This window comes from Zootoca vivipara, chromosome 6 (genome assembly GCF_963506605.1).
Source record: "Zootoca vivipara chromosome 6, rZooViv1.1, whole genome shotgun sequence".
Lineage (NCBI taxonomy): Eukaryota > Metazoa > Chordata > Lepidosauria > Squamata > Lacertidae > Zootoca > Zootoca vivipara.
Window position 1 is genome coordinate 8,366,019 of NC_083281.1, and position 23,885 is coordinate 8,389,903.

Sequence of the window (23,885 nt, forward strand, 5' to 3'; positions counted from 1 at the left end):
ACATGGACTGGCATATCTGTTCAGATTTTCCCAGAAATGTGTGACCAATTTCCGCCCAGACACTACTGCAGTATTCAAGATATGTCCAGGAGATTCTGGACATATGGCAACTTTAAATAAAACACTTGTCACACAAGCTTAATTTAGAAGAAATCTTTACAGCAGGAGCAGCAACAGAAAAGAGTAAAAAAGGGGGGCCAAGGAGGAAAAAGAACCAATTTTAAGAGAGACATAAAAGATCTTAGTTACAGGTAGGTACTACTGGAAGGAATTTTTCTATAAAAGATGCTGGAATTGAACCCCCAGCGGGTGTGACTCCCCCTGATTCTTGTCCTTCACCCGGCCTGGGAATTTAAAGTTCCTGGCAGCCTCATCGTGGTCAGGCTCTACGGCTCAGAAACCCTGACCTGTCGAGACATTTAATCATTTAATCCTAGATTAGCATGCTCGCTCCAACTTGCTCCCTCTTTCAGCTGATGCCGACTTTATCTTGCTGCTGCAAAAGTTCTAAAATGTTTATATTATCGAGACCAATCACTTTCCATGAGCTTTCTAGTCTGTTTCAGACAGTGGCTCTCTGGAATGCAGAAGGGCATCAAAGCTCCTTGCTGGTTTGCATTTAGCGGCACTGTGCGTATCGCGAAAAGTGCCATTTCCAGGACTAACATTGTGCCTATTAAGTGCCTATTAAGGTGAAAGGGGGTCCCCTGTTGCTGACTGAGAGTCAGAGGTGGACTGAACGACCCCCTGCAAGAGCGCATTGCCGAAGGGGTGAAATGCCGCCATGTACAATTTAACTCCAGGGTTTCCCAAACTTGAGTCTCCAGCTTATTTTGTGTACTACAATTCCCATCATCCCTGACCACTAGTCCTGCTAGCTAAGGATGATGGGAGTTGTAGTCAAAAAACAGACCCAAGTTTAGGAAACCCTGCTGTCTCTTATTTTAAAAGTATTTTTATTAAAAGATTTCTTGAATTACAAAGGTGTGTGCAGTGTCTCTCACATATGTGACATTTTAATGTATTTTTAATCTTTGTTGGATGCCGCCCAGAGTGGCTGGGGAAACCCAGCCAGATGGGCGGGTTACAAATAATAAATTATTATTATTATTATGTTGTTGTTGTTAAATTATTATTATTATTATTATTATTATTATTATTATTATTATTATTATTATTTTGTTGTTGCTGCTGCTGCTGCTGCTGCTGCTGCTATATCCCCTCTCAGCTTTACATTCAAGCTTCTAGTCCCCAAGGATCTACAAAAGTGAGAGTGGCTAAAACCCAGGCAACATAAGATGCAAAATTAGGACCTGTTCCCTCAGTGTGATGCTACATTTGCATGGAATCATGTGTGACATATGGGTACCCGCTTATGAGTTTGGAGGAATTGTTTCAGGTTCTGTGAGTGTATTCCATTGCAGAGGCAAAGCCAGGACCATAGGCAAGCAAGCCCCTCATCTGCACTGTACAAAATTTTATTTTTAAATTTCTTATTTGTTTGCTTTTCTGATAACCTTCCACATCAACAAAGCATAAACAAAAAACGATGCAACAAAGAAAAACCTTTCCTTTCAAAGATTTCAAAGAATCACCACCAACAACAAAAAATCAGAAAACATTCCTTGACTTCCTGTCCTCTTTCCTTGGTTCTTTTGAACCCCTTCTTTCCTTGTGTTTCCTTAGTTCACCCGGTCTATCATAACTGCTTTCATATACTTTAGTTCTTACTCTGCTGAAAATTTTACCACTCTGCTAGGTAAATTGTTTGCTTATAATACTTTCCCATATATTCTATAAATAGTATCCAGTCCTCTTTATATCTTTCATCATTTTGGTTTCTTATTCTAGAGGGCAGCCCTGCTAACTCTGCATATTCTAACTGTTTAATATGCCATTCTTCCTTCGTTGGCACTTTATTTGTTTTCCATTTTTGCCATAATGATACCCAGCCGGCCGCTGTAGCATATAGAAACAATTTTCTCTCTTTATTGGAAACTGATGTTGTTAATAACCCCAGCAATAATGTTTCTGGGTTTTTAGCAAATAAACATTTTTTAAAAGTTCAGTATAAATTGTTTCCCAATAATTTGAATTATGCTACACGGCCACCACATGTGGTAGAAGGTTCCTTCTGTTGTTTTACACTTCCAACACTTACCTTTTATTGATTTTGACATTTTTGCTAATCTGTTGGGTGTCAGATACCAGATAGTATAAAATCAATATTGTGTCCAACGTCCCTAGCCCAACTTATCATTGTAGATTTTACTGCTTCCTCCATTGTCTCCCACTCAAGTAATAAATTAAACATTTTTGACAATATTTTGGCCTTGGATCTTAACATCTCCTCTTCAAACAGTGAGCTCTTTTCAGCAAAACTGTATTTTTTGTCTAACTTAAATGTTGCCCTGAACTAGTAGTAACTTAACCTATCTGTCATTTGGTCTTTTTTCTCTTCATACTCTTTCAGTTTGTATTCCTCCCCAACGAGGTTTAGGTTGTCTCACTATGTACTCCAGTTTGTCTGTGTGGTAATTTTTTTCCTTGGAAGGGCTTCTGTTGGTGATAACTACATCAGTGTTTTTCCCAAACCCTGTAATTTTTTTAAATAATCATATGGTTTGAGAAACTCTCATATATCCTTGCATTTCGATACCAGAGGCACGCATGTCATCTGAATTTTAAATCATGCCCTCCCAGATCTAATAGGTGGCTGTTCTTTAATAAAATCCAATCTTTTAACCAGCATAAGCATGATGCTTCAAAATATATTTGTAGGTCAGGGAGAGCAAAACCACCTCTCTCTTTAGTATCAATCCTAACCCTATGTTTTATCCTAGGTTTTCTCCCCTGCCAAATAAACTTAGATCTTTCTGCTGGTCCTTAAAATTTCAAATATCATTAATTATAGGTACTGTTTGAAATAGAAAATAGCACCCTTGGGAGTGCGCTATACATTTAAAGCAGTGTCATACCACTTTAAACAGCCATTAGGGAGAACTGTAGCTCTGCAAGGGGAATAGGAGGCTCCTAACATCTCTCCGCGCCCTTAACAAACTACAATTCCCAGCGTTCTTCGCAGGAAGCAATGGCTGTCTTAACAACGGTTGCTGCAATGTTGCTGAAGTACAACTCCCGTGAGCCCCCCAGCGAGCTTGGCCAATGGCCAGGGATGCTGGGAGTTGTGGTTCAGCAGCACCTGGAGGGCCAAAGGTGCCCCACACATTACTCTGACGCACGTAGCACAAGTGGGGCTCCAATCAATCCTCCGTATGCCAGTGAAAAGCAGGGACAGGGAACCCACGGCCCTCCGGATGTCACAGAACTGCAAACCCACCCACCCCCCGCCACAGAATACATAATAGGATTGAAGAGTTGGAAGGGACCCCCAAGAGTCATCTAGTCTAACCCCTAGAAATAATGCCTGCTCATTGGCCATGCTAGCTGCGGCTGAGGGGAGCTGGCAATCAAACACATACAGAGTGCCAAAGTTTTCCCACCCCGATGCCAAAGGCTGGGGAAAACTGTCTCCCATTACTACTACTACTACTACTACTACTAAAGGTAAAGGTGCCCCTGACCATCAGGTCCAGTCGTGTCCGACTCGGGTTGCGGCGCTCATCTCGCTCTATAGGCCGAAGGAGCCGGCGTTTGTCCGCAGACAGCTTCCGGGTCATGTGGCCAGCATGACAAAGCTGCTTCTGGCGAACCAGAGCAGCGCACGGAAACGCCGTTTACCTTCCCGCCGGAGCGGTCCCTATTTATCTACTGTACTTGCACTTTGATGTGCTTTCGAACTGCTAGGTGGGCAGGAGCTGGGACCGAGCAACGGGAGCTCACCCCGTTGCAGGGATTCGAACCGCCGACCTTCTGATCAGCAAGCCCTAGACTCTGTGGTTTAACCCACAGCGCCACCCGGGTCCCATTTCTACTACTACTACCCAAAGTCCTGCCGTGGCGATGCCATTGATGGTGGAGGTACCAGGGTTTGACCCCGGGAGCTTCTGTAGGTGGAGGTACTGATTTAAGGTCCACCCTCTACTAGCGGAGCCAGCTTCGGCTGGTGGCCCAGCTATACTCCTATCTGGACAGGGATAGCCTAACTACTCTTGTCTATGCTCTGGTAACCTCAGGGCTGGATTACTGCAATGCGTTATATGTAGGGCTGTCTCTGAAACTTGAGCTGGTGCAGAATTCAGCAGCCAAGTTGCTCACCAGAACAAGACAGTTTAACCATATGGCACCGATCCTGGTCCGACTGCACTGGCTGCCGATTAGTTTCTGGGCCCTATTCAAAGTGTTGGTTTTGACCAGGGCCGCAAAAACCCAAGGACCGCCTCTTTCCATATGAACCTACCCGGACCCTGAGATCATCTTTCGAGGCCTTCCTTCGTGTGCCTCCTCCTCGAGAGGTCCGGAAGGTGGCAACACAAGAATGGGGCCTTCTCTGCAGTGGCTCCCCTTCTGTGGAATGCTGTCCCCAGGGAAGTTTGCCTGGCGCCTTCATTATACTGTACACCTTTAGGTGCCAGGCAAAAACGTTCCCTTTTTAACCATCCCTTTGGTTGATCTGCCTGACATCCTATATACCCTTTTAAAATGTGACTCTTTTTGGGGTGTGTGTTATTGGGTTGTTGTCTTTATCCTGGTGGTATATGTTGTGATCTATTTTGTGAACCCGTCTGAGACCTCCGGGTATATTGCGGTACATAAACTCAGTATAATAATAATAATAATAATAATAATAATAATAATAATAATAATAATATATTATGAATAATAATAAATGCGGCCATTTGCAAACGAAGCGTACCCTCCTAAAAAGACCACGAAACTCTCTCTGCCTGCTTCTTCTACTGGCTCCCTCGCCTGGCATGAGAGGGCAGCCGCAGCGATGGCTGAGGGGTGGGGTGACCCGACGGTGCCGCGAGGTGGGCGTTGAGAGCCTCTGGGTGGGCATGGTGAGGCTGCGGTTGGGGAGCGAGGTGGTCTGAGCAGTGGATGGGAGAATGGGGCATTTGGGGGTGGGGGTGCCCGGGCTGGCGGGTGACGGGGTGCCCCTGGTGAACAGGATGGTACCCGTGTCGGGCAGGGGCCTGATGCGAGGCTTGCTGGCCAGGGATGATATACTCAGCGCAGCAGCACTCGGTGAACTTCCTCCAGGCTCTGGCCTTGAGGTTGAGCTTCCGCGACAGCTTGAGCGACAGGGTGGTCTCGTTCTCATGAGACTTGAGCTTGGCGTAGTAGTCGGAGAACTTGTTGTAAAGGATGGAGATGGGCATCCCATTCAAGATGATCCCAAAAGAGATGCAGCCAAAGGCCACCATGCGCCCCAGCAGGGTGTCCGGAACGGTGTCTCCGTAGCCCACCGTCGAGAGGCTGACCTAGAGAGGAGGAAGAGAATGACACGGACCCAAAACAGAATCGGGCCTTGTTTGCATGCAGCAAAGATGCACGCACGCCTTCCGGCTCATCGAGAGCATGCCAGAAAGTCCCCCCCGATTCCTGCATTGCGAGATGAGCCTTGGGGATCCCTCTTCCAAGTGTGCAGTTCTATGAGACAATGCACCCAAATAAGCTTGGCTTGTTCCCTGCCATCTCGTGCCCTAAGCACCCAGTGAGCTAAGCCTTTTTCTGCCCACACGGAGCAGAGCCAGACCGCTAGGTCAAGGACCCCTGGACGGTTAAGTCCAGTCCAAGGCGACTATGGGGTTGCGACGCTTGTCCACAGGCAGCTTTCTGGGTCATGTGGCCAGCATGACTAAACCGCTTCTGGCGCAACAGGACACCGTGATGGAAACCAGAGTGCACTGAAATGCCATTTACCTTCCCGCTGCAGCGCTGCCTATTTATCTACTTGCGGTGGCATGCTTTCAAACTGCTTGGTTGGCAGGAGCTGGGACAGAGCAATGGGAGCTCACCCCATTTGCAGACTCGAACTGCTGATCTTCCGACTAGAAACCCAACAGGCTCAGTGGTTTAGACCACAGCGCCACCTAGACCCATTTTGCTCAGCATCCCTTAAGCACTGAGCAATCGCTGTGGTCTGCAGGAGGCAGGGGTATAGCGTGTGTTGCCCATGCCTGGGGCAAGGCTGGGTGGGCCAATGGTCCGATTCCACATGATTAAATCAAGAGCAGGGTCAGCTGTGACGGGTGGGCAAGGGCCACTCATCCATCACCTGATTGACCCATGTCAAAGGTGACCCACAGGGTCAGGGTGTCAGGGACTGGTAGGATGCAGAGGAATGCTGGGAGGAACCAGCTGGGACCCCGCAAGGAAGGGAAGTTTCAGAACCCGGGGAGTGGGGGTGAGACAACAATGAGTGGCCAGAGAAGACTGTGACGAGGTTTGGAAGCTGAAGGGGCAACAGGGCTTAGTGAGCTGGAAGAGTCTGAAGTCCAGAATAGGAGGCAGAAGCTGAAGCAGGGGAGGAGGGAGGCCAAGAAGCAGAGATGAGTCAACTTGGTGAAAAGACACAGGTCTCTCTCCCTCCTGCTGCGACAAGCTCCCCTCCTCCCTTGCGTCCGAGAACCAGGGGAGGCATGAAGCGAGAGGAGCAAAGACAGGTGCACAGCTGCAGTCTCTGATTGCTGGGGGGGGGGAAGCCCTGGAGAGGAGACTGACAGCTGGGGGGAGGCGGGGACCTTTAGTCTTGGCAACTACTTCATGGGGGCAAGACCTACCAGGGATGAGTTGCTGTGCTCATTGGGCCTGACACTCTTTATGGCTAATAAGGAGTTAACTCCAACTTGCTCGGTGTGATTTACTGCTAGCTTGCTCCTGTCGCAGGGTCTGTTTCACCAGGGCGTTCCCCACAGGGGGCGCACTGTTAAAGCAGCAGCACCTGGCAGGGTTGAACCCCATGACCATCGGCTGACGCCACCCAGCGATTGGCAGCGGGTGTAGTTTAGGGGAAACGGCCAAACCGGAACCCCCCATAAGAATGGAGGTTCCCCTCACCAGGTAACCAGAGGCACTCACTCACCGCTGCCCACCACCAAGCGCTGGGGATGCTGGTGAAGTTGGTGCCGGGGACGTCGTGCTCCACGGAATGCATCAGCGCCGAGAAGGTGAAGACGCCCATGGCAATGAAGAGGAGCAGGCAGCAGACCTGTTGGTAGCACTGGCGGATGGTGAACCCAAAAGCCCGCAGGCCCGTTGAGTGCCGCGCCAGCTTGAGGATGCGGAATATGCGCATGAGCTTAATGAGCTTGAGGACCTTCCCCAGCTTCCCGACGCTGCGCATCTTGTGCAGCTCCTCGTGGTACTCTGAGTCTCCCTCGCCCAGGTTCTCGAAGAGGAGCTGGATGTAGAAAGGCAGGATGGAGACCAGGTCGATGGCGCTGAAGGCGGCCCGCAGGAACTGCTGGCAAGAGGAGGCAGAGATGAGCCTCATCAGGTACTCAAGGGTGAAGAAGATGGCGCAGGCCATCTCCACACGCTCCATGCACTTCTTGCTGGTCTTGTGCTGCATCTCGTCCACGGTGCTGAGCGTCATGCCCACGATGGAGACCAGCACGCAAACGCTGGACATGATGGCGATGATCTTGGCGGGGATGGAGGAGAACGGGTTCTCAACCAGGTTCCAGATGGCCTTCCGGAACCTGCCCAGGAACATGCCCTCAAAGTTCACCTCACTCTCCAGGGGCTCCAGCTCTGCTTCCAGCTCCCGTTGCACCTTCAGGTATTCGGCCATCTCATCCTGCTTCTCCTCAAAGAGGATCCGGCAGCACCTCTGGGCGTACTTCATGTGGACCCCCCAGTACTCGATTTCCTCCACGAAGTTGGACGGGCAGAACTCCTGCATGATCCACATGACGCCGCTGCGGTAGAAGTGGAAGACGTAGTGGAAAATGTGCGGGTCCCGGTCGAAGAAGTACTCGTTCCTCGGCACTGAGTAGTCGTCGCAGAGCTCCAGCTTCTTCATGGGGTCGGTGGAGAGGGCCAGCTGGCCGATCCTCGTGACGGGGTACTTGGCGGCCAATTTGCACGCGATCTGGAAGCACTTCCCGCCGACGTTGAGGTTCAGAAAGTAGCGGTTCCTCCGGGGAGGGATGCTATGGCGTTCCTGGGCCCTGTCCGCAACGTTGTGCATCGACCCCCATTGCTTCACCAGGCTCTCCTGAGCGAAGGGGATATAGACTTCTTCCTCCTCGGGAGTCAGGCAGCATTTCTTGTAGTCGCCGATTTTCAAGTTGGCCGAGAGGCTGGCCCGCCTCATCAGGGGCTTCCTCATTGCTGACGAGTGGGGCTTACGGACTGCGGCCCCCCGGCTGCCAGGAGCAGCCCAGTTCCAGGGCTCCCCGGTCCTGCTCCGAATCAACGAGCGCTTGGTGGGGAACACATCAAATGCCTCCTAACAGCTACTGAGTGTGCACAGTCTGGCTTCACCCCCTGAGCATTTGTCCCCCACCCCCGGCCCCCAGCTGACTGCTTCTGCGGCGGAGACGCTGGGTGTATCTGGAAGCAGCTATGCCCAAGCTTCTTAAAACGTTAATAAGCTTATGGGGTTAACCTTTCAAGTTAAGAAGCTATTTTTGGAAGCCAGGTCTTCCTTTGATTTATCTGATGCGCTCCCATCTCCCACGATGGGCAGGTAAAGGTAAAGGATAAAGGGACCCCTGACCATTAGGTCCAGTCGTGACCGACTCTGGGGTTGCGCGCTCATCTCGCATTATTGGCCGAGGGAGTCGGCGTACAGCTTCCAGGTCATGTGGCCAGCATGACAAAGCCGCTTCTGGCAAACCAGAGCAGCACATGGAAACGCCATTTACCTTCCCGCTTGGAGTGGTACCTATTTATCTACTTGCACTTTGACGTGCTTTCGAACTGCTAGGTTGGCAGGAGCAGAGACCGAGCAACGGGAGCTCACCCCGTCACAGGGATTCGAACCGCCAACCTTCTGATCAGCGAGCCCTAGGCTCAGTGGTTTAACCACAGCGCCACCTGGGTCTCCTACGATGGGCACTCCATCCCATAAGTGCTTTTGACCCTTGAAAACTTCCAGTACATACAACCCCTCACCAAATCTGTTGGACTTTAAAGCTAGGTGTGGAGAACCTCTTGCTCTCTAGATGCCATGCTAGCTGGATCTCATGGGAGTTGTATTTCAACAGCACCTGGAGGGGCAGAGGCTTCTGCTGCCTGCCTTCCATCAATCCAGGAAGGGGCAGCAGTATGACAGCTGTAAGGTTTCAGGGCTCTGCCCATCCAGTCACGATAGTTATGTGCAACTTCCAGGATCATAGAGTTGGAAGGGAACCCAAGGGTCATCCAGTCCAACCCCCTGCAGTGCAGGAATCTCAACTAAAGCATCCAAGACAGATGGCCATCCAACCTCTGCTTAGACGCCTCCAAGGAAGGAGAGTTCGCCAGCTATCGTGGGAGTCTGTTCCACTGTTGAACAGCTCTTCCTATCAGAAAGCTCTTGCTGATGTTTAGAGTCAGAATCTGTAACTTGAAGCCACGGGTTCGAGTCCTACCCTCCAGAGCAGGAGAAAACAAGCTTGTTCCCTATTCCATGCAATAGCCCTTGAGATATTGGAAGATGGCTCTCATAGCTCCTCTCAGTTGCCTCTTTTCAAGGCTAAGCATACCCAACTCCTTCAACCATTCCTCATCAGGCTTGGTTTCTAGACCCTTGATCATCTTGGTTGCCCTCCTCCATTGTTTCCAAAATTACGCAGCAATCCTTCCCCGCACACAATTCGGTCCTCACCTTATTATCATCATAACTTTAAATTGCAGAGATTTAGTTTAGTTTAGTTTTTTGTAATCATCAGCCCAATAAACGATAGCCCGATACTGGAAATCCCCACAGAAACCTGGTTAAATAATATTTGGAATGTGGCATTCTGTCGGAACGCCTTACTCGCCACAGAAGGGTGATTAAAGGCACATCAGGGAGGGACACTTTTGGTGAAACACTTGGTTTCCTTTCTTTTCCTTTATAAATGAGACGGAAGATAACATGGATTCCACCTTCAACACAAGAATCTCTGTGGAGAGACTACCTGAAATAAGAAAATATATTCCTTGTGTACTATGTACCCACATATGAAACTTAATAATAATGTATCCCTGGGCAAGTTACCATAGTTATGTGTTGTTTAGGTCTTGTATTAAAGTGAAAAACAACAAAAATGTATTGGCGGGGTGGGGAGAGAAAAATAAGGAAAGAAAAACCAGGAGTTCCCAAGTTATTCCCCACCCCAAAGTTTTTTTAATCCTTTAAAAGTTTCCAAAGTTGATTCTGTGTCAAACGCTTAAGCGACAGAGTTGTTCCAGCTGGACATTTTAGAAGATCCTTTTGGGACATTTTAGCACAACCTACGGGGTTTTATCCCCAACAGCACACTGGGCTCCCCACTCTTCGGCCTGATTCTCACAAGAGAGGGATGCAACCATAGAGATTTGTGCAAGAGAAAACACTGTGCTTGCACGAGGCAAGGTGACCTGAACAAAGCACCAAAAATTAGAGCTTGAGCCTCGGATGATTAAGAAAACAGTTTTCGCCACACAAGGATGCTTGCTGCATACAAAACTAGCACGGCAAAGGAATGTGCCATGGCGATTTCCTTCCGCTTCTTTTTGCTACAGTTGGTGGGAAGAGAGAGGCTGAGTGTACTGGGGGAAATGTGGGGAAAGGTTTTAGCCAAACAGAAAATTGCCCAACGTAGAGGAAAAACAACCTAAAACAGCAATTCAAATATGCACCTGATGCAGTTTCCAACCAAAGCCTACTGGATAATAATGCTATTTTTATTAATGTGCCCCGCATTTTCCAGTACCCTTTTGAGCCTCTGTTCATAGCTGCAGTAGCTAAACTCAGCAGCTTTTTGCGATGGAAGATCAAGGAGCCAGAGAGCAGAAATAAATACGTTTTGAGATGACGAGGACCCAGCGACAGGGAGGTCTCCCTTGAGAAAGCGATTGACCTTCTAACACGGATGTGCACCTGAAGGTCTCGACTGAAGGCACCTGTTGAAAGGAGGCGGGAGCAGCAAGAGACTAAAAGATTGGCCGTTCTTCTCAGAGGATGTGCTGAATCAGACACCACGCTTCCGAAGGCAGGCCAGCTCTGGAGATCATAAATGAAATTATGGGTTAAGAGTCGGAATCCATGAAACACGAATCATTTCCGCTTTTCCGATAGCAGGGGAGCCTTCCCCATCTCAAATCCTTCAGCGATGCCCAGCACAACCAGCACAACTGCACAGCCCGGGTGCCTCCGATCACATGACAAGCGAGCAGCAGCTTCTGGCAAATGGACAAGGTGATTCCGTGACAGGTCATGAATGCAGCAGGAAGGACTGGCTGCCCCCCCCCTTTAAAACTTTGCGAATGAAAGTGCTTCTTCCGTTTAGGAATGGGCAGCAACTGACTTGGAAGCAAGCCTATTTCTCCACTCTGAAAGACAGTTGCAAAGGGGGTGGGGTGGGATTAGACCTGGCATCCCCAAACCTCGGCCCTCCAGATGTTTTGGACTACAATTCCCACCTTCCCCAACCACTGGTCCTGTTAGCTAGGGATCATGGGAGTTGTAGGCCAAAACATCTGGAGGGCCGCAGTTTGGGGGTGCCTGGGTTAGACCTTTGGGGAGGAGCACAGCTCATACTTTGGAACTTCCTGCCACTTGATATCCAGCAGGTGACTCCCACTGTATTCTTTAAAAAAATAAATAAATTATATTTTTCAGATATATACATTTCACTGATTTTACAATCATTTTGACATTTTCAAACTTCCTTCCCCCTCTTTCTGTGGTTCCTTAAATTTATTTTTAATACCTTCTGCATATTCAAATTCACTTAAGTTACTCATTTGTTTATCTTCTTTAAATATATATTTAAATATATCTTATGAAACTGCAAGTTATTACAATAATCCTGCCAGTGTTTTTATCTGTTTACAATTTATCTGTATATATTCAATAAACAATTTCCACTATCCATTCTTCCTTTGCTGGAAATTCTGCTTCTTTCCCTTTTTGGGCAAGTAGCATTCTTGCCGCTGTAGTCGCATACATGAATAAGTTTCTATACAATTTATTTTGGTGCCTGCTAAAAACATTTTTGTTTAGACAAGCCCACACAGATGTTTAGATGCAAGTTTTAAACCTGTTTTTAGCCTATTGTTATTTTAACTTTTCGGAAGTCTTGGATTATTGTACTTAACTCTTCTTACTGGTAATTTTATTGCTTTATCTTTTTTGTAAACCGCTTGAGGTTTTTTTTGTTTTTTAAACCCTTAATGCAGTGTATACAATTTATGAAATAAATAAATTCAATAATACTTTCTGCCAAGATTTGCCGGTTTACAGCAATTGGGAAATCATTATTTTGGGGGACAATGTAGTTATTACTGGGTTGTATCCAATGCACTGATGAGTCAATACAGTACAGTGGTACCTTGGTTGTCAAACTTAATCCATTCCAGGAGTCCGTTTGACTCCCGAAACAGTTCGAAAACCAAGGTGCAGCTTCCTGCACTCAATTGGAAGCCGCGTTGGACATTCCAAAAAACGTTTGCAAACCGGAACACTCGCTTCTGGGTTTGCGGCGTTTGTGAGCTGATTTGTTCGGGAGCCAAGCCATTCAGGAACCAAGGAACCACTGTGCCCTTGTTCTGCTAGCAAAACGTTTTGCACCAGTGCAAATGTTTTGCACCAGTGGAACACTGTGCAAGAGAATGGCTAAGCAGGTTTCAGGTCGCTGCGTTGTACAATAGATTTTGCAATCTGCCGCAGTGAGTTTCCACTAGTGCAACCGCACGACTGCATTCCTCTGCTGCCTAATGTTAAAACCGAGAACTTTGGATATGCAGCCCTTTGATTTTAATGATTCAACCCTAGGAACCATCTTAAACAGCTTACAGTCTGAATTTCGACTCTGGGCGAAGGCAACAGAGTTAGAATCTTAGAACTGTAGAGTTGGAAGGGGCCACGAGGAACAACAGGTCCAACCCCGCCTGCAATGCAAAAAATCTGTTGTCCAACGTGGGCTCAAACCCATGACCCTGAGATTAAGAGTCTCCTGCTCTACTGACTGAGGTGGGAAGAGGCTTCTAGGAAGAAGCAGGTTTAATAAGGGCACTGGCCTGCAGGTGAAGAGAAAGTGAAAAAAAATGAGTCAAATGTGTAACTCAGGTGTACCTCGAAGGAAGGAGTCTCTCAAGGCTGCTGTTTTGCCATCAGCTGCTCCGCCCCGTGATCCCACTTGAAGCTTGCCAGACGTCTCGCTTTTGCACGGCTCCAGACGGAAGCAAAAACAGCAGCCACCACGACAACCAGGAATGCTACAGAATAAAGGAGAGAGAGGGATGAAACTCCTGGCTTCGGCGCCAGGTGCAACTGCAGCAGTTGCAAATGGCAGCCTTCCCCAGTGGACCAACTGTCCCCCACCCCAGTCCAGTCCAGTTTTCTGTGTTTGGATGTGCACAGCATCGGTAAGGACGGGGCAAAGCAACCAGATGCACCCCACTCCCTTTAACAGCTCCCACCCACCCCACCCCCCGGAAAGGCCGCTGTATCACCACAGCCAAGGTATGGCTTCATGTGCAGGTAAAATCTAGGCTAATAAAATATTTGAATGGCTGTTCTTCCTGCCCGAAACAGGACACACAGTTTCCGCTCTGTGGGTGTGCATCCGGTATGTGTGCAAATGAATCATAGAATCATAGAGTTGGAAGAGACCATAAGGGCCATCCAGTCCAACCCCCTGCCAAGCAGGAAACACCATCAAAGCATTCCTGACATATGGCCGTCAAGCCTCTGCTTAAAGACCTCCAAAGAAGAAGACTCCTTGGCAGCAAATTCCACTGCCGAACAGCTCTTACTGTCAGGAAGTTCTTCCAAATGTTTAGGTGGAATCTTCTTTCTTGTAGTTTGAATCCATTGCTCCGTGTCCGCTCCTCTGGAGCAGCAGAAAACAACCTTTCTCCCTCCTCTATATGACATCCTTTTATATATTTGAACATGACTATCATATCACCCCTTAACCTTCTCTTCTCCAGGCTAAACATACCCAGATCCCTAAGACGTTCCTCATAAGGCATCGTTTCCAGGCCTTTGACCATTTTGGTTGCCCTCTTCTAGACACCTTCCAGCTTGTCAGTATCCTTCTTGAACTGTGGTGCCCAGAACTGGACACAGTACTCCAGGTGAGGTCTGACCAGAGCAGAATACAGTGGTACTATTACTTCCCTTTATCTAGATGCTATACTCCTATTGATGCAGCCCAGAATTGCATTGGCTTTTTGAGCTGCTGCATCACACTGTTGACTCATGTCAAGTTTGTGGTCTACCAGGACTCCTAGATCCTTTTCACATGTACTGCTCTGAGTGTCTGAATATGCAGGGTGCTAGCAAATTGGCCCCAAGAGGATTAGTCAATGATGGAGATGACACCCGCCCCACCAAGTCAAAAACAGTTAGCCACCTTTGGCACAGAGCAGGACCTTTGGCACGTGTATAGGACTAGGTTCATCTTATATAGGGCTCATCTTATACATGGGGAGCGATGAAGGGTGTTTTCTTAATTTGGAGTCCCCAAAAATAGGAGGGTGTCTTATACATGGGGGCGTCTTATACACGGAGAAATACAGTATTTGGCTCTGCAGGCCAAATATTGATAAGGATTGGTGAAAGTTGACAGATGGGTGGGGCTGATGCTGCAGGGGTTCAATCCTGTTTCCTGCAGCAGCCAGCATCCTGCAAGTGCAAGGCTGGCGGACGTGCTTTTGGGGAAATGGCCTGGTGGGCCAAATCTGGCTGGGTTAGGTTTCAATAAGAAATGGCTCACTATTAAACACCAGGCAGATGGAAGAATGCTTTTGCCATCACGACTCACCAACGATGGAAAGAACCACTAAATCTGCAGGCATCGCATTTCCGGGTACAGGCACGCCATCTTAGAAATGCAGGCAAGAAGGAGAAGGAGGGGAAAAACACAATATGCAGTGTTAATTTTTAAAAATAAGATTGAGTCTCATGTTGCAAGACGGGGTTTAAATGGGACCCTCCAACTTCTAAGCTTCTCATATTATTTTTCATAAAATCATAGGAGTTGGAAGGGACCTTAAGCATCATCTATTCCAGGGGTCAGCAAAATTTTTTAGCTGTCCCTCAGACCTTGTGTCAGGCCGGAGAAGTGGCACTAGGGGGGGGGGGAGCTGGAAGAAGAGGTGAGACGGGCAAGTAGTCCTCCTCCCCACCACCCAGCCCCTTACCTTCCCAGGGGCTGCCACCGCCATCACCACCACCGCTGCTGCTGCTTCTCAAGGGTAGGCAGAGCGAGCTTGTCTGCTCCGCTCTCTGGCCCACAGGAGCACCAGGGCGGCAGTGGCGGAGGGAAGATGAGTGGCGCGAAAGGGCTGGCTCCAGAGAGGGGCTTTCTTAAAATGGTGCTCAGCCAGCTCCCTTCCTCCTCTAGGCAGGGTGGGGAGAAGCCAGGAGGAGGGAGGGAGGAGGCGCCCCCACGGGGTGTGTGTGTGGGGGGGAATGGAATGGCGCAGGGGGGAAATGCCGCAGCCCAAACAAACAGAATCCCCACGCTGATCCACGGACAGTCTGCGGGCCGGATCCTGAAGGCAATTGGGCCTAATCTGGCCCACGGGCCTTAGTTTGCCGACCCCTTATCTATTCCAATCCCCTGCAATGCAGGAATCTCAGCTAAAGAATCTCCGATTCCCATATTCCATGTGACAGCCCTTCAGTTATCTGAAGATTGTTCTATCAATCCTATCAAGTTGTCCATGTATTGGAATCTTTAGCCGTAGACTCCGATGAGATTCAAGAACCGTATGGTTTGTTTTTTAATTGGGACGCATGCAACGAAGTCATACTCAAAGTAGAGTTGGCACTGTGTACTGGTTAGAGTGTTCAACTAGGACCTGGGAGACCAGAGTTCAAATGCCCATGAAGCTATGAAGCCCATTGGACAACCTCTGGCTAGTCTCTCCGTCTAGCCTACCTCAGGGGCAACGTTGGGAATGGGATCCTCAAATGTACTCCAAATAGAATCACACAATTGTAGGGTGTTCTGGTCGACCCCCAACGTGGGTGTCGAACCCATGACGCTGAGATTAAGAGTCTCGTGCTTTGCCAACTGAACTATCTTTGCAAAGAAAGCTGCTTTGTGAACGGCAGGGCTGTTCCAACATCTACATCGCAGCAATGCTTAAAGAAAAGAAAAGCACAATTCCTTCTCTCTCTGGAATCCTAGAAGCTGGGCGATCCCTGACTGCTGCATGCTTTTAGAAACCAGACTTCAGGATGTGACGCTTCTCTTTGTTTGCAGCAGGGGTAGAAAAAAACCTCAGGGGTCAAATGCAGACCTTGGGGAACCTCCCCAAGGCACAGCCCTTTCCCAGCCAAACCCCTTCCTGGCCCTGCTTTGAGCTCTCCTCTGGTGTTTTTGCTGGGCTGGAACAGTGACAAGCCTAGCCTGGATGGAGGACAGAGGGAGCCCATCTGCAGAAGCCGGCCACTGTACAAGGGAAGCGCCCACTTTTTGTTGCTCCACCCACATTAACATCTAGCCCCACCCACCATTGGCATGTGGCCCTTGGAAGGTAAAGCGGCCCTCAGGCTGGTTTAGAAAGAACAGCAGGAGGTCAAGCTGTTCCCAGTGGATTGCCAGGCTGCCAATCAGAAGCCGCGCCTTGGTTTTCGAACCGTTTCGGGAGTTGAACGGACTCCCGGAATGGATTAAATTTGAGAACCAAGGTACCACTGTTATCATATTCACTCTAGCAGTGAAACCAACTGTTCAGGTGTGGATTTTGATGAGTTTGAGAATCAAGGGACCACTGTAATAGTAAACGGTAAAATTAAAACCAGCCAGATAATAATTAAACAGTTCAACCACAATACAAAGAACTGCCAATCTGTAATCAATAAAAGTAACAGCAAATCACAATGCTCAGTTCGGTTTGCCAGTTCCGTGGCTGGACTGAGCCACAACATCACCCAAGTGATCTCGGCGAGAGTTTCTATGTCAATTTTTCTGATTAGTTCTCCTTTTAGTTAAGTGGGTTTTTTTAATTTACTTGATTTATTTCCGTTGCCCCCACCCGACGCAGAGCCCCTCCACCTGCCACAGCAGGGTGGGGCCTAGATTGTGTCAAAGGGGACCCGAGAGAGAACATCAGGCGGAAAGAAGGTTTGATTTGGCCAAGGGCCACTGCGTGAGCTGGCCGGCTTGTCATCACGTTTTGGAAGGCCTCGCCTGCAGCAGCTGGGCTACTCCAAGCACCATTCGCACCTGCAGCTCTGAGCTCATGCGCCAGCAACACCCAGGGCCTGCTCCACCCGCGTGACAGTGCGTCTGCATACCCTTCAACATTTCTCCTGTGAAAATAGGGACGTCCTATTCCATCCCCTCCAACGTTTCTCCCATGAAAATAGGGACGTCCTATTCATAGAATCATAGAATCGTAGAGCTGGAAGAGACCACAAGGGCCATCCAGTCCAACCCCCTGCCGAGCAGGAAACACCATCAAAGCATTCTTGACATATGGCTGTCAAGCCTCTGCTTAAAGACCTCCAAAGAAGGAGACTCCACCACACTCCTTGGTAGCAAATTCCACTGCCGAACAGCTCTTACTGTCAGGAAGTTCTTTCTAATGTTTAGGTGGAATCTTCTTTCTTGTAGTCTGAATCCATTGCTCCATGTCCGCTTCTTATTCCATCCCCTCCAACATTTTTCCTGTCAAAATAGGGACGTCCTATTCCATCCCCTCCAATGTTTCTCCCGTGAAAATAGGGACGTCCTGTTCCTCTACATTCCAAATAATTTGGGGTGGTATGGGGGAGTCAAGGACAACTTTATATTTAAAAAACCCTTTTAACATGAAGCAAGCAGAGACAAAGGGGAGGAACCAAATGCATTCTGAGTCAGCTAAAGGGGGGGTACGGTAGAGATGGTTGCCAGGAAACCAGTTTGCCCCCTAAAGCAAATTGCTGCACACATTTACCTGTCTGAGTGGCCGGTGGTGTTATCGAAACCACGGGGAAGTCCAGAAGGCAGCCTCGTTCATCCCTCTCGTCCGGACAATCAAAATGGCCATCGCACACAAACGCCAGGGGGAAGCACTCTGCCCCCGGTTCACATCGAAACTCGTCCTTCGGGCAGGCTGGCGAAGTCGTGTCTACCCAATGACCGCAGGAATCTAAGGACTCATCGGAATTGTCCGGGCAATCGCTGTGGCCGTCACAGATCCTCTCTAAGGGCAGGCAAGGGCCGTCACTGCCGCACCGCCTCCCGCGGGGTCCGCACGAGACATTGCCAGCTCGACAGCCTCTCTCGTCGCTGCCATCGCCGCAGTCCCGCTTCTTGTCGCACCGCTGGCACAGTGGAACCTGCCCGTCGTCCTCGCACCGGAAACTCCCGAGGGTGCAAAGGAAATGTTCTGAATTGTGAAGGGAGAGACACACACACACACACACACACACACACACACAAACAAACAAACAAACAAACACACAAGAGGATGGTCAAGAACATCAGAGCAACGCTCAAAAGCCTGCTTGAGATCACTGTATTTTTCTCAGCGCCCGCTAAGAACATTCTTGTTTAGTTCAGCCACTTAGAAAAGCTGGTGCGCATTTCAATCTGCTTTAGCATTTTAAACTTCTTGTTATGTTTTAATGTATCGTAAATCCTTCCCGATCTTTTCTTTTTTGCAATCCTTTCTTTAAACTATCAAGTGGTGTGCAAGTTTTTATGAATTAAATGAATAAATAAATAAATGTATTGGTCACTTTTTTTTAACACCAAGGTAACCCGAAGTGACTTACGACATACAAATGAACGTACCTTGAAGCTGGCATAAAAGTGGGGAAAACACACACACACACACACACAGAAAAATCTAAAACAGACATCCCCAAACTTCGGCCCTCCAGATGTTTTGGACTACAATTCCCATCCTCCCCGACCACTGGCCCTGTTAGCTAGGGATCATGGGAGTTGTAGGCCAAAACATCTGGAGGGCCACAGTTTGGGGATGCCTGATCTAAAAGGTAAATATTTCACCCAATTGAGGCGACAGATAATTAAGAGCCAAATGCCTGGCAAAAAAGAATTTTTTTCGCTTAAAGCCTAAAGTTATGTAATGATGGCACCAGGGGAGCCTCCCTGGGGAGAGAGGTCCACAAATGGGGAGCCACCACTGAAAAGGCCCTGTTCTCGTGTTACCAGTATCTGGACCTCCTAATCACGGCTTAATTTTATGGGCAAAGAAAAGCATCACATGTTATTAAAACTGGACAAGTTTCAACTGCAGTGGGTGGTTTTTCTTCTGGGTACAATTAGGATTATTTTTTCCAGCGCCCCTTGTTGGAATTTTCTTATTGCAACAGGATTTTAACAGAGGACTTTGGCTGCACAATCGTTCATAATAGGAGCAGCGGGGGTGTTTTTTGGTTGAGCATAATAAAGGTTATATATTCGGTATCCCTGGGTGGGATTTTTATTGGAACTGGGTTTGAATAGAGGGCTTTAGCTGCACAATAATAAAAATAAGCTCTGAAATATCACAGGAATGAAGAAATAGCAAGATTGTGGTTTAAGTGCCAAGTACTGTAATTTTTTTGGCAGGAAAAAAATATCAGTAAACGATGCCAATAAACAGGGAAGGGTCAGGAGATCTAAAGCAAGCACTGGCCCACCCTTTTTTTTTTAAACATAATTTTTATTGATTTTACAAATTACAAAAAAAACGGTACATACATAAACACCTTTTCCACCTTCTTCCCACCCCCCTCCATGGGACCTCCCCTGCCACAGAAGTATCCCACGCAGGTGAACAGTCAGAGATGGTCCATTTTATGGTTGGATTTCTGTCCCCCTCCCCCTCCCCTGCCCCCAAAGCCCCCCCCTGCCACCAGAGAGCTCCAGGAAACCAGGGCAGTACGCAGGAAGTCATCCATCCAACCATCTATTCTCATACCAAAAAATAAAAAATAAAAAAAGAAGAAAAAGAGAAAGAAAAAAAAAAGACAAAAAAGGAAAAACAAAGCAAAACAAAAATAATCTTTTTTCCATTCATAATTGATAAACCATATTTTGTGGGCTTCCCCAACCTCCCCCCTTCCCCGGTTTTCATCCCTTTTTTATCCTCTTCAACAGTTTCTTATTCTATAAGATAATTACCTTTATACCTTATACTACTTTAAACCTTAGCTATTATCATTTTCACCTAATATCCAAATCACTGAAAAATCAAACTCCCATTTTTTCTTCCCGTGCCTAATTTTTACCCCCTCTATAAGCCTCCATATTTTCACCTTTTTCCAAAATCGATTCACTTTTAAAACTATAACTATTCCCAATCTAACCTTTCATCACCGATTTCCGGCTACAACCCCCCAATCCAGCAAGTTCCGTAGTCAGCAGTCCAGTTTTAATCCTAGTAATCCATCCTATTAATCACAACTTCACTTTCCCTTCACCCCACCCCCTTTTTACAGTTTTTTGCCATCCAGGCCTCCATACAGCACCCCTGAGTTTCTTCTCTTCTCTGCTTATTTTTTTCCTCTTCCCTGTGGGCATTCTGGAGTTCCAGTAAATCCAATCGTACCCCCCTCAAAGGAGGGGCACTCCACCTGACTTTTTGTAGAGTAAAATCATCTTTTTTTTCGTGGTGAGCTTCATTTTGTATTATATTGTCACGGTCCTCATTTTCATCTTTTCGTTCCAAATCACAGTCCCCATCATTGTCAAAATCCTCCAAATCACTGTCACTATCACTGTCATTCTCACACTCGTCTTCCTCAGTTTCAATAGCTTCATCCTCTAAGAAATCATATTCTGCCATCACCATCTGGAATTGTTGCTTTAACTCTTGCTGTTGTGTCTCCTCTTGACATAGTTCTATTCTTACTTCCCACATTAAGGTCAAAACAGTCCGCTGGAACTCAGGCAAATACCTTTTTGTTGACATAGTTCAATCCTGTCAAGGTCAAAACTTGTCACATGGGGTGGAAAATGGTCACAGTTTATTTTCTCGACTCCATTTTAACAAGCTGGCTGCATTCTCCGAGTCTTATTAAAAATAAAGTTCAAACTCACATTTCAAAAGCATATAAACCAAAAAAAGGATTTCCAAAAAGTCCAAAAATAGAAATAAAAATAAAATTCCACTTATAGATCCTGATCAGCTCACTGGGTTGTCTGGGCTGCCGGCTCCCGGGGAAAAGAGAGGTCTTTCTTGATCTTAACCTCTTTCTGCAGGGTATTCACAACCACAATCTTTCTCCCCTTTTACCCTGCATCTAGGGGAGATCCTCTTTGATGCCTTTGAGGGAACCTTTTAAATTGAAATCTTCTATTTACGGCTTCGGGTTTCTATTTACTGTCTCTTAAGTTGCCGGTGGGGGGGGTGGCTTCCTCTTTTTTCCCCTCTCTCCCAAATCCAAATTATTTTATAATCCAAATCGTGAGATTACTTACACTCTTATTTCCAATCGTTTTTTTCAGAAGAATCCAGTGCTCTCCGCCTTCGGCTTGAAGCTTCTCTCCGCTAGGGTAACGTTGTCGCTCAAGATGGCCCCCGCGACTTCTACCCTCCTCGCTCCGGAGCTCTTATTAGAGCTTGCCGGAGAGTTGGGGAGTCCGGATTGGGGCTCTGCCGAGCAAAATCGCCCCCGGGACGCTCTTCCCGAGGTTCTAAGGGGCGCAGCGTCGCTCTCGCTGCCCTCCCCACTCCTAGCAGAGACGGGCCGTCTCGGAGACGAGACGGGACCCCGCCGATCGGCGCTGGCGCTGAACCGGAAGCCAGCACTGGCCCACCCTTATCTATGTATGAATACACTGAGGGTTGGGATAGGTCTTGTCAGGCGGGTTGTACCCAGACAGAGTAGACCCACTGCTAGGCATAACTAACTTGGATTCCTGCATTGCAGTGGGTTGGACTAGATGCCCCTCGGGGTCCCTTCGAATTACAATAATTTCAGCTACAATGGACCCGCTCTGAGCAGGTGTAACACAGGACCTAGTCTAAGGAGACGTAAGGCCCGGGTTCAAATCCACACTTGGGTCATGAAACTTGCTGAGTGACCTTGAGCCAAGTTGTTCTCGCTATGCCTAATCAGTCGTGCCAAGAGTGGGGAGAGGAATCCTTTATTCGGCCTTGACCTCTCCCATGAGGGATAATTGCATTCATTAAATTAAAAAGACTGGCTGCAAATTTCCTCAACCAGCATTTGAAGGACGCAGCTTCAACCCAAATAATCTCAAGATCTGTAGTAACTCCGAAACGGGTGAACTACAGTTTCCCTAGTAGCTCTGAAACGTGTGAACTACAATTCCCAGCACCTTGAAAAAGGTGAACTACAGTTCCCAGGGTAATTTTTTTTTGGGGGGGGAGCCATGTGCTATAAGATGTACGATGTGGATGTGCCCAATGTCTGCCTGTATAGCTTAATGGTTAATGTTTAGGGATGCATCCAGCTTCAGTCCTACTCTCGCTGAAATTAATGGAAAATATTGACGTGTGACCATTAAGTTCTCCTCTGGGTAGAACTTAAGTTGGATAGGCCTCTTAAGGTGGGATTTCTGTTGTCCGTTCATCCATGAAACTGACTGGTGCCCTTTTTGGGCTTTATTAGTTTTATGTAGCCTACCTCACAGGGTTGTTGTGAGGGGGGGGGAAACAAAAAATGGGGCAGAAGCAGGAAAAGTTGCCCTGGGCTCCTTGGAGGGAGGGTGGGATATAAACACATAACACGTGACCCAAAATTCTAGAATTATAATTCCTATGTCTTAATAACAAATACGGTTTATTATTGTTTATTTCTCTCCTCAGCCTGAAGGTAAAGCCCCGTCTCCATGACAACCGGAAAGAGGCCCCACCCACTATTCCGCCGTTAAAGGTAAAGGGACCCCTGACCGTTAGGCGCAACCAATAAAAGAGCCGCGAGGCAAGGGCGTGGCCACAGGGGGAGGGGCGGGCCCCCATGTGGAAGCAAGCGTCCAATCGTCGCCTTTCCGTGAGCCCAGTAGCGCCTGGCCAATCGGCGCCGGCGGTGGAAGTGGGCGTGACCTGAGTTGAGCCCCCCACGTGCGCCGGAATTCCTGCCCAAACTAGAAAGGGGCTCCCCGCGCGCGTGCGCGGGTTGTGCTCACGTGCGTCCAAAGCGGTGGCGGCTGTTAAGAGCAGCGAGAAGAGAAGAGCCCGCTCCATGCCACCGGCGCCGTTCCCGAGAGTGTCCTCTACGCGTGCATAGGAGCCCGCCGGGAAAAAAAATACCGCGTCGGGACGTGACGTCATCCAGGCGGATCAGCTCGTTCCGCCTTCTCGCGCATGCGCATGGGGGCGTTGGGCTAAGAGGGAGTGGTTAAATTACATCTCCCGTTAGCCCCGTCGGGCAGGGCCAATGGCCAGGGGAGATGGAAGTTGGCAGTTGAGCCACTTCCGGGTTCGTTTGCACGTGCTGTCGCTTACTTATTTATTTATTTTCGCATTCCTTTTGTTTATTTATTTTATTTGATTTCATGTATAGATTTGATCGATCGATTATTGCATATGTAGATTTATTTATTTAATTTATAGATTGCTGCATTTATAGATTTATTTCATCACTTATTGCATTTATAACCGACTTTTCCTGCAAGGAGCTCACGGTGGCGTGGATGAAACAAAATAATGATAAAAAATCCTTCCAGTAGCACCTTTGTTGTTGTTTAGTCGTTTAGTCGTGTCCGACTCTTCGTGACCCCATGGACCAGAGCACGCCAGGCACTCCTGTCTTGCACTGCCTCCCGCAGTTTGGTCAAACTCATGTTTGTAGCTTCAAGAAGAGACCAACTAAGTTTGTCATAGGCAGGTGAAGGAAAAGTGCAACCGGATTATCGTCCTGCAGGTTTTGGCATAGC

General features: G+C 48.0%; 2 protein-coding genes across 2 annotated transcripts; both read right to left on the bottom strand.

Moving 5' to 3' along the window:
• Nucleotides 1-3,358: 3,358 nt before the first annotated feature.
• LOC118086064 (potassium voltage-gated channel subfamily V member 2-like) lies at nt 3,359-8,409 on the bottom strand. The gene is made up of 2 exons (XM_035117297.2): nt 6,992-8,409; nt 3,359-5,387 (listed from the first exon to the last, which is right to left on the bottom strand). Exons 1-2 carry the CDS (start codon nt 8,240-8,242, stop codon nt 4,857-4,859), a joined length of 1,782 nt encoding a protein of 593 aa, XP_034973188.1. The 5' UTR covers nt 8,243-8,409; the 3' UTR covers nt 3,359-4,856.
• Nucleotides 8,410-10,746: 2,337 nt separating this feature from the next.
• LOC118086065 (very low-density lipoprotein receptor) lies at nt 10,747-23,295 on the bottom strand. Its single transcript, XM_035117298.2, has 5 exons — nt 23,136-23,295; nt 17,983-18,417; nt 14,856-14,915; nt 13,160-13,302; nt 10,747-11,086 (listed from the first exon to the last, which is right to left on the bottom strand). Exons 1-4 carry the CDS (start codon nt 23,278-23,280, stop codon nt 13,178-13,180), a joined length of 765 nt encoding a protein of 254 aa, XP_034973189.1. The 5' UTR covers nt 23,281-23,295; the 3' UTR covers nt 10,747-11,086; nt 13,160-13,177.
• Nucleotides 23,296-23,885: the final 590 nt, after the last annotated feature.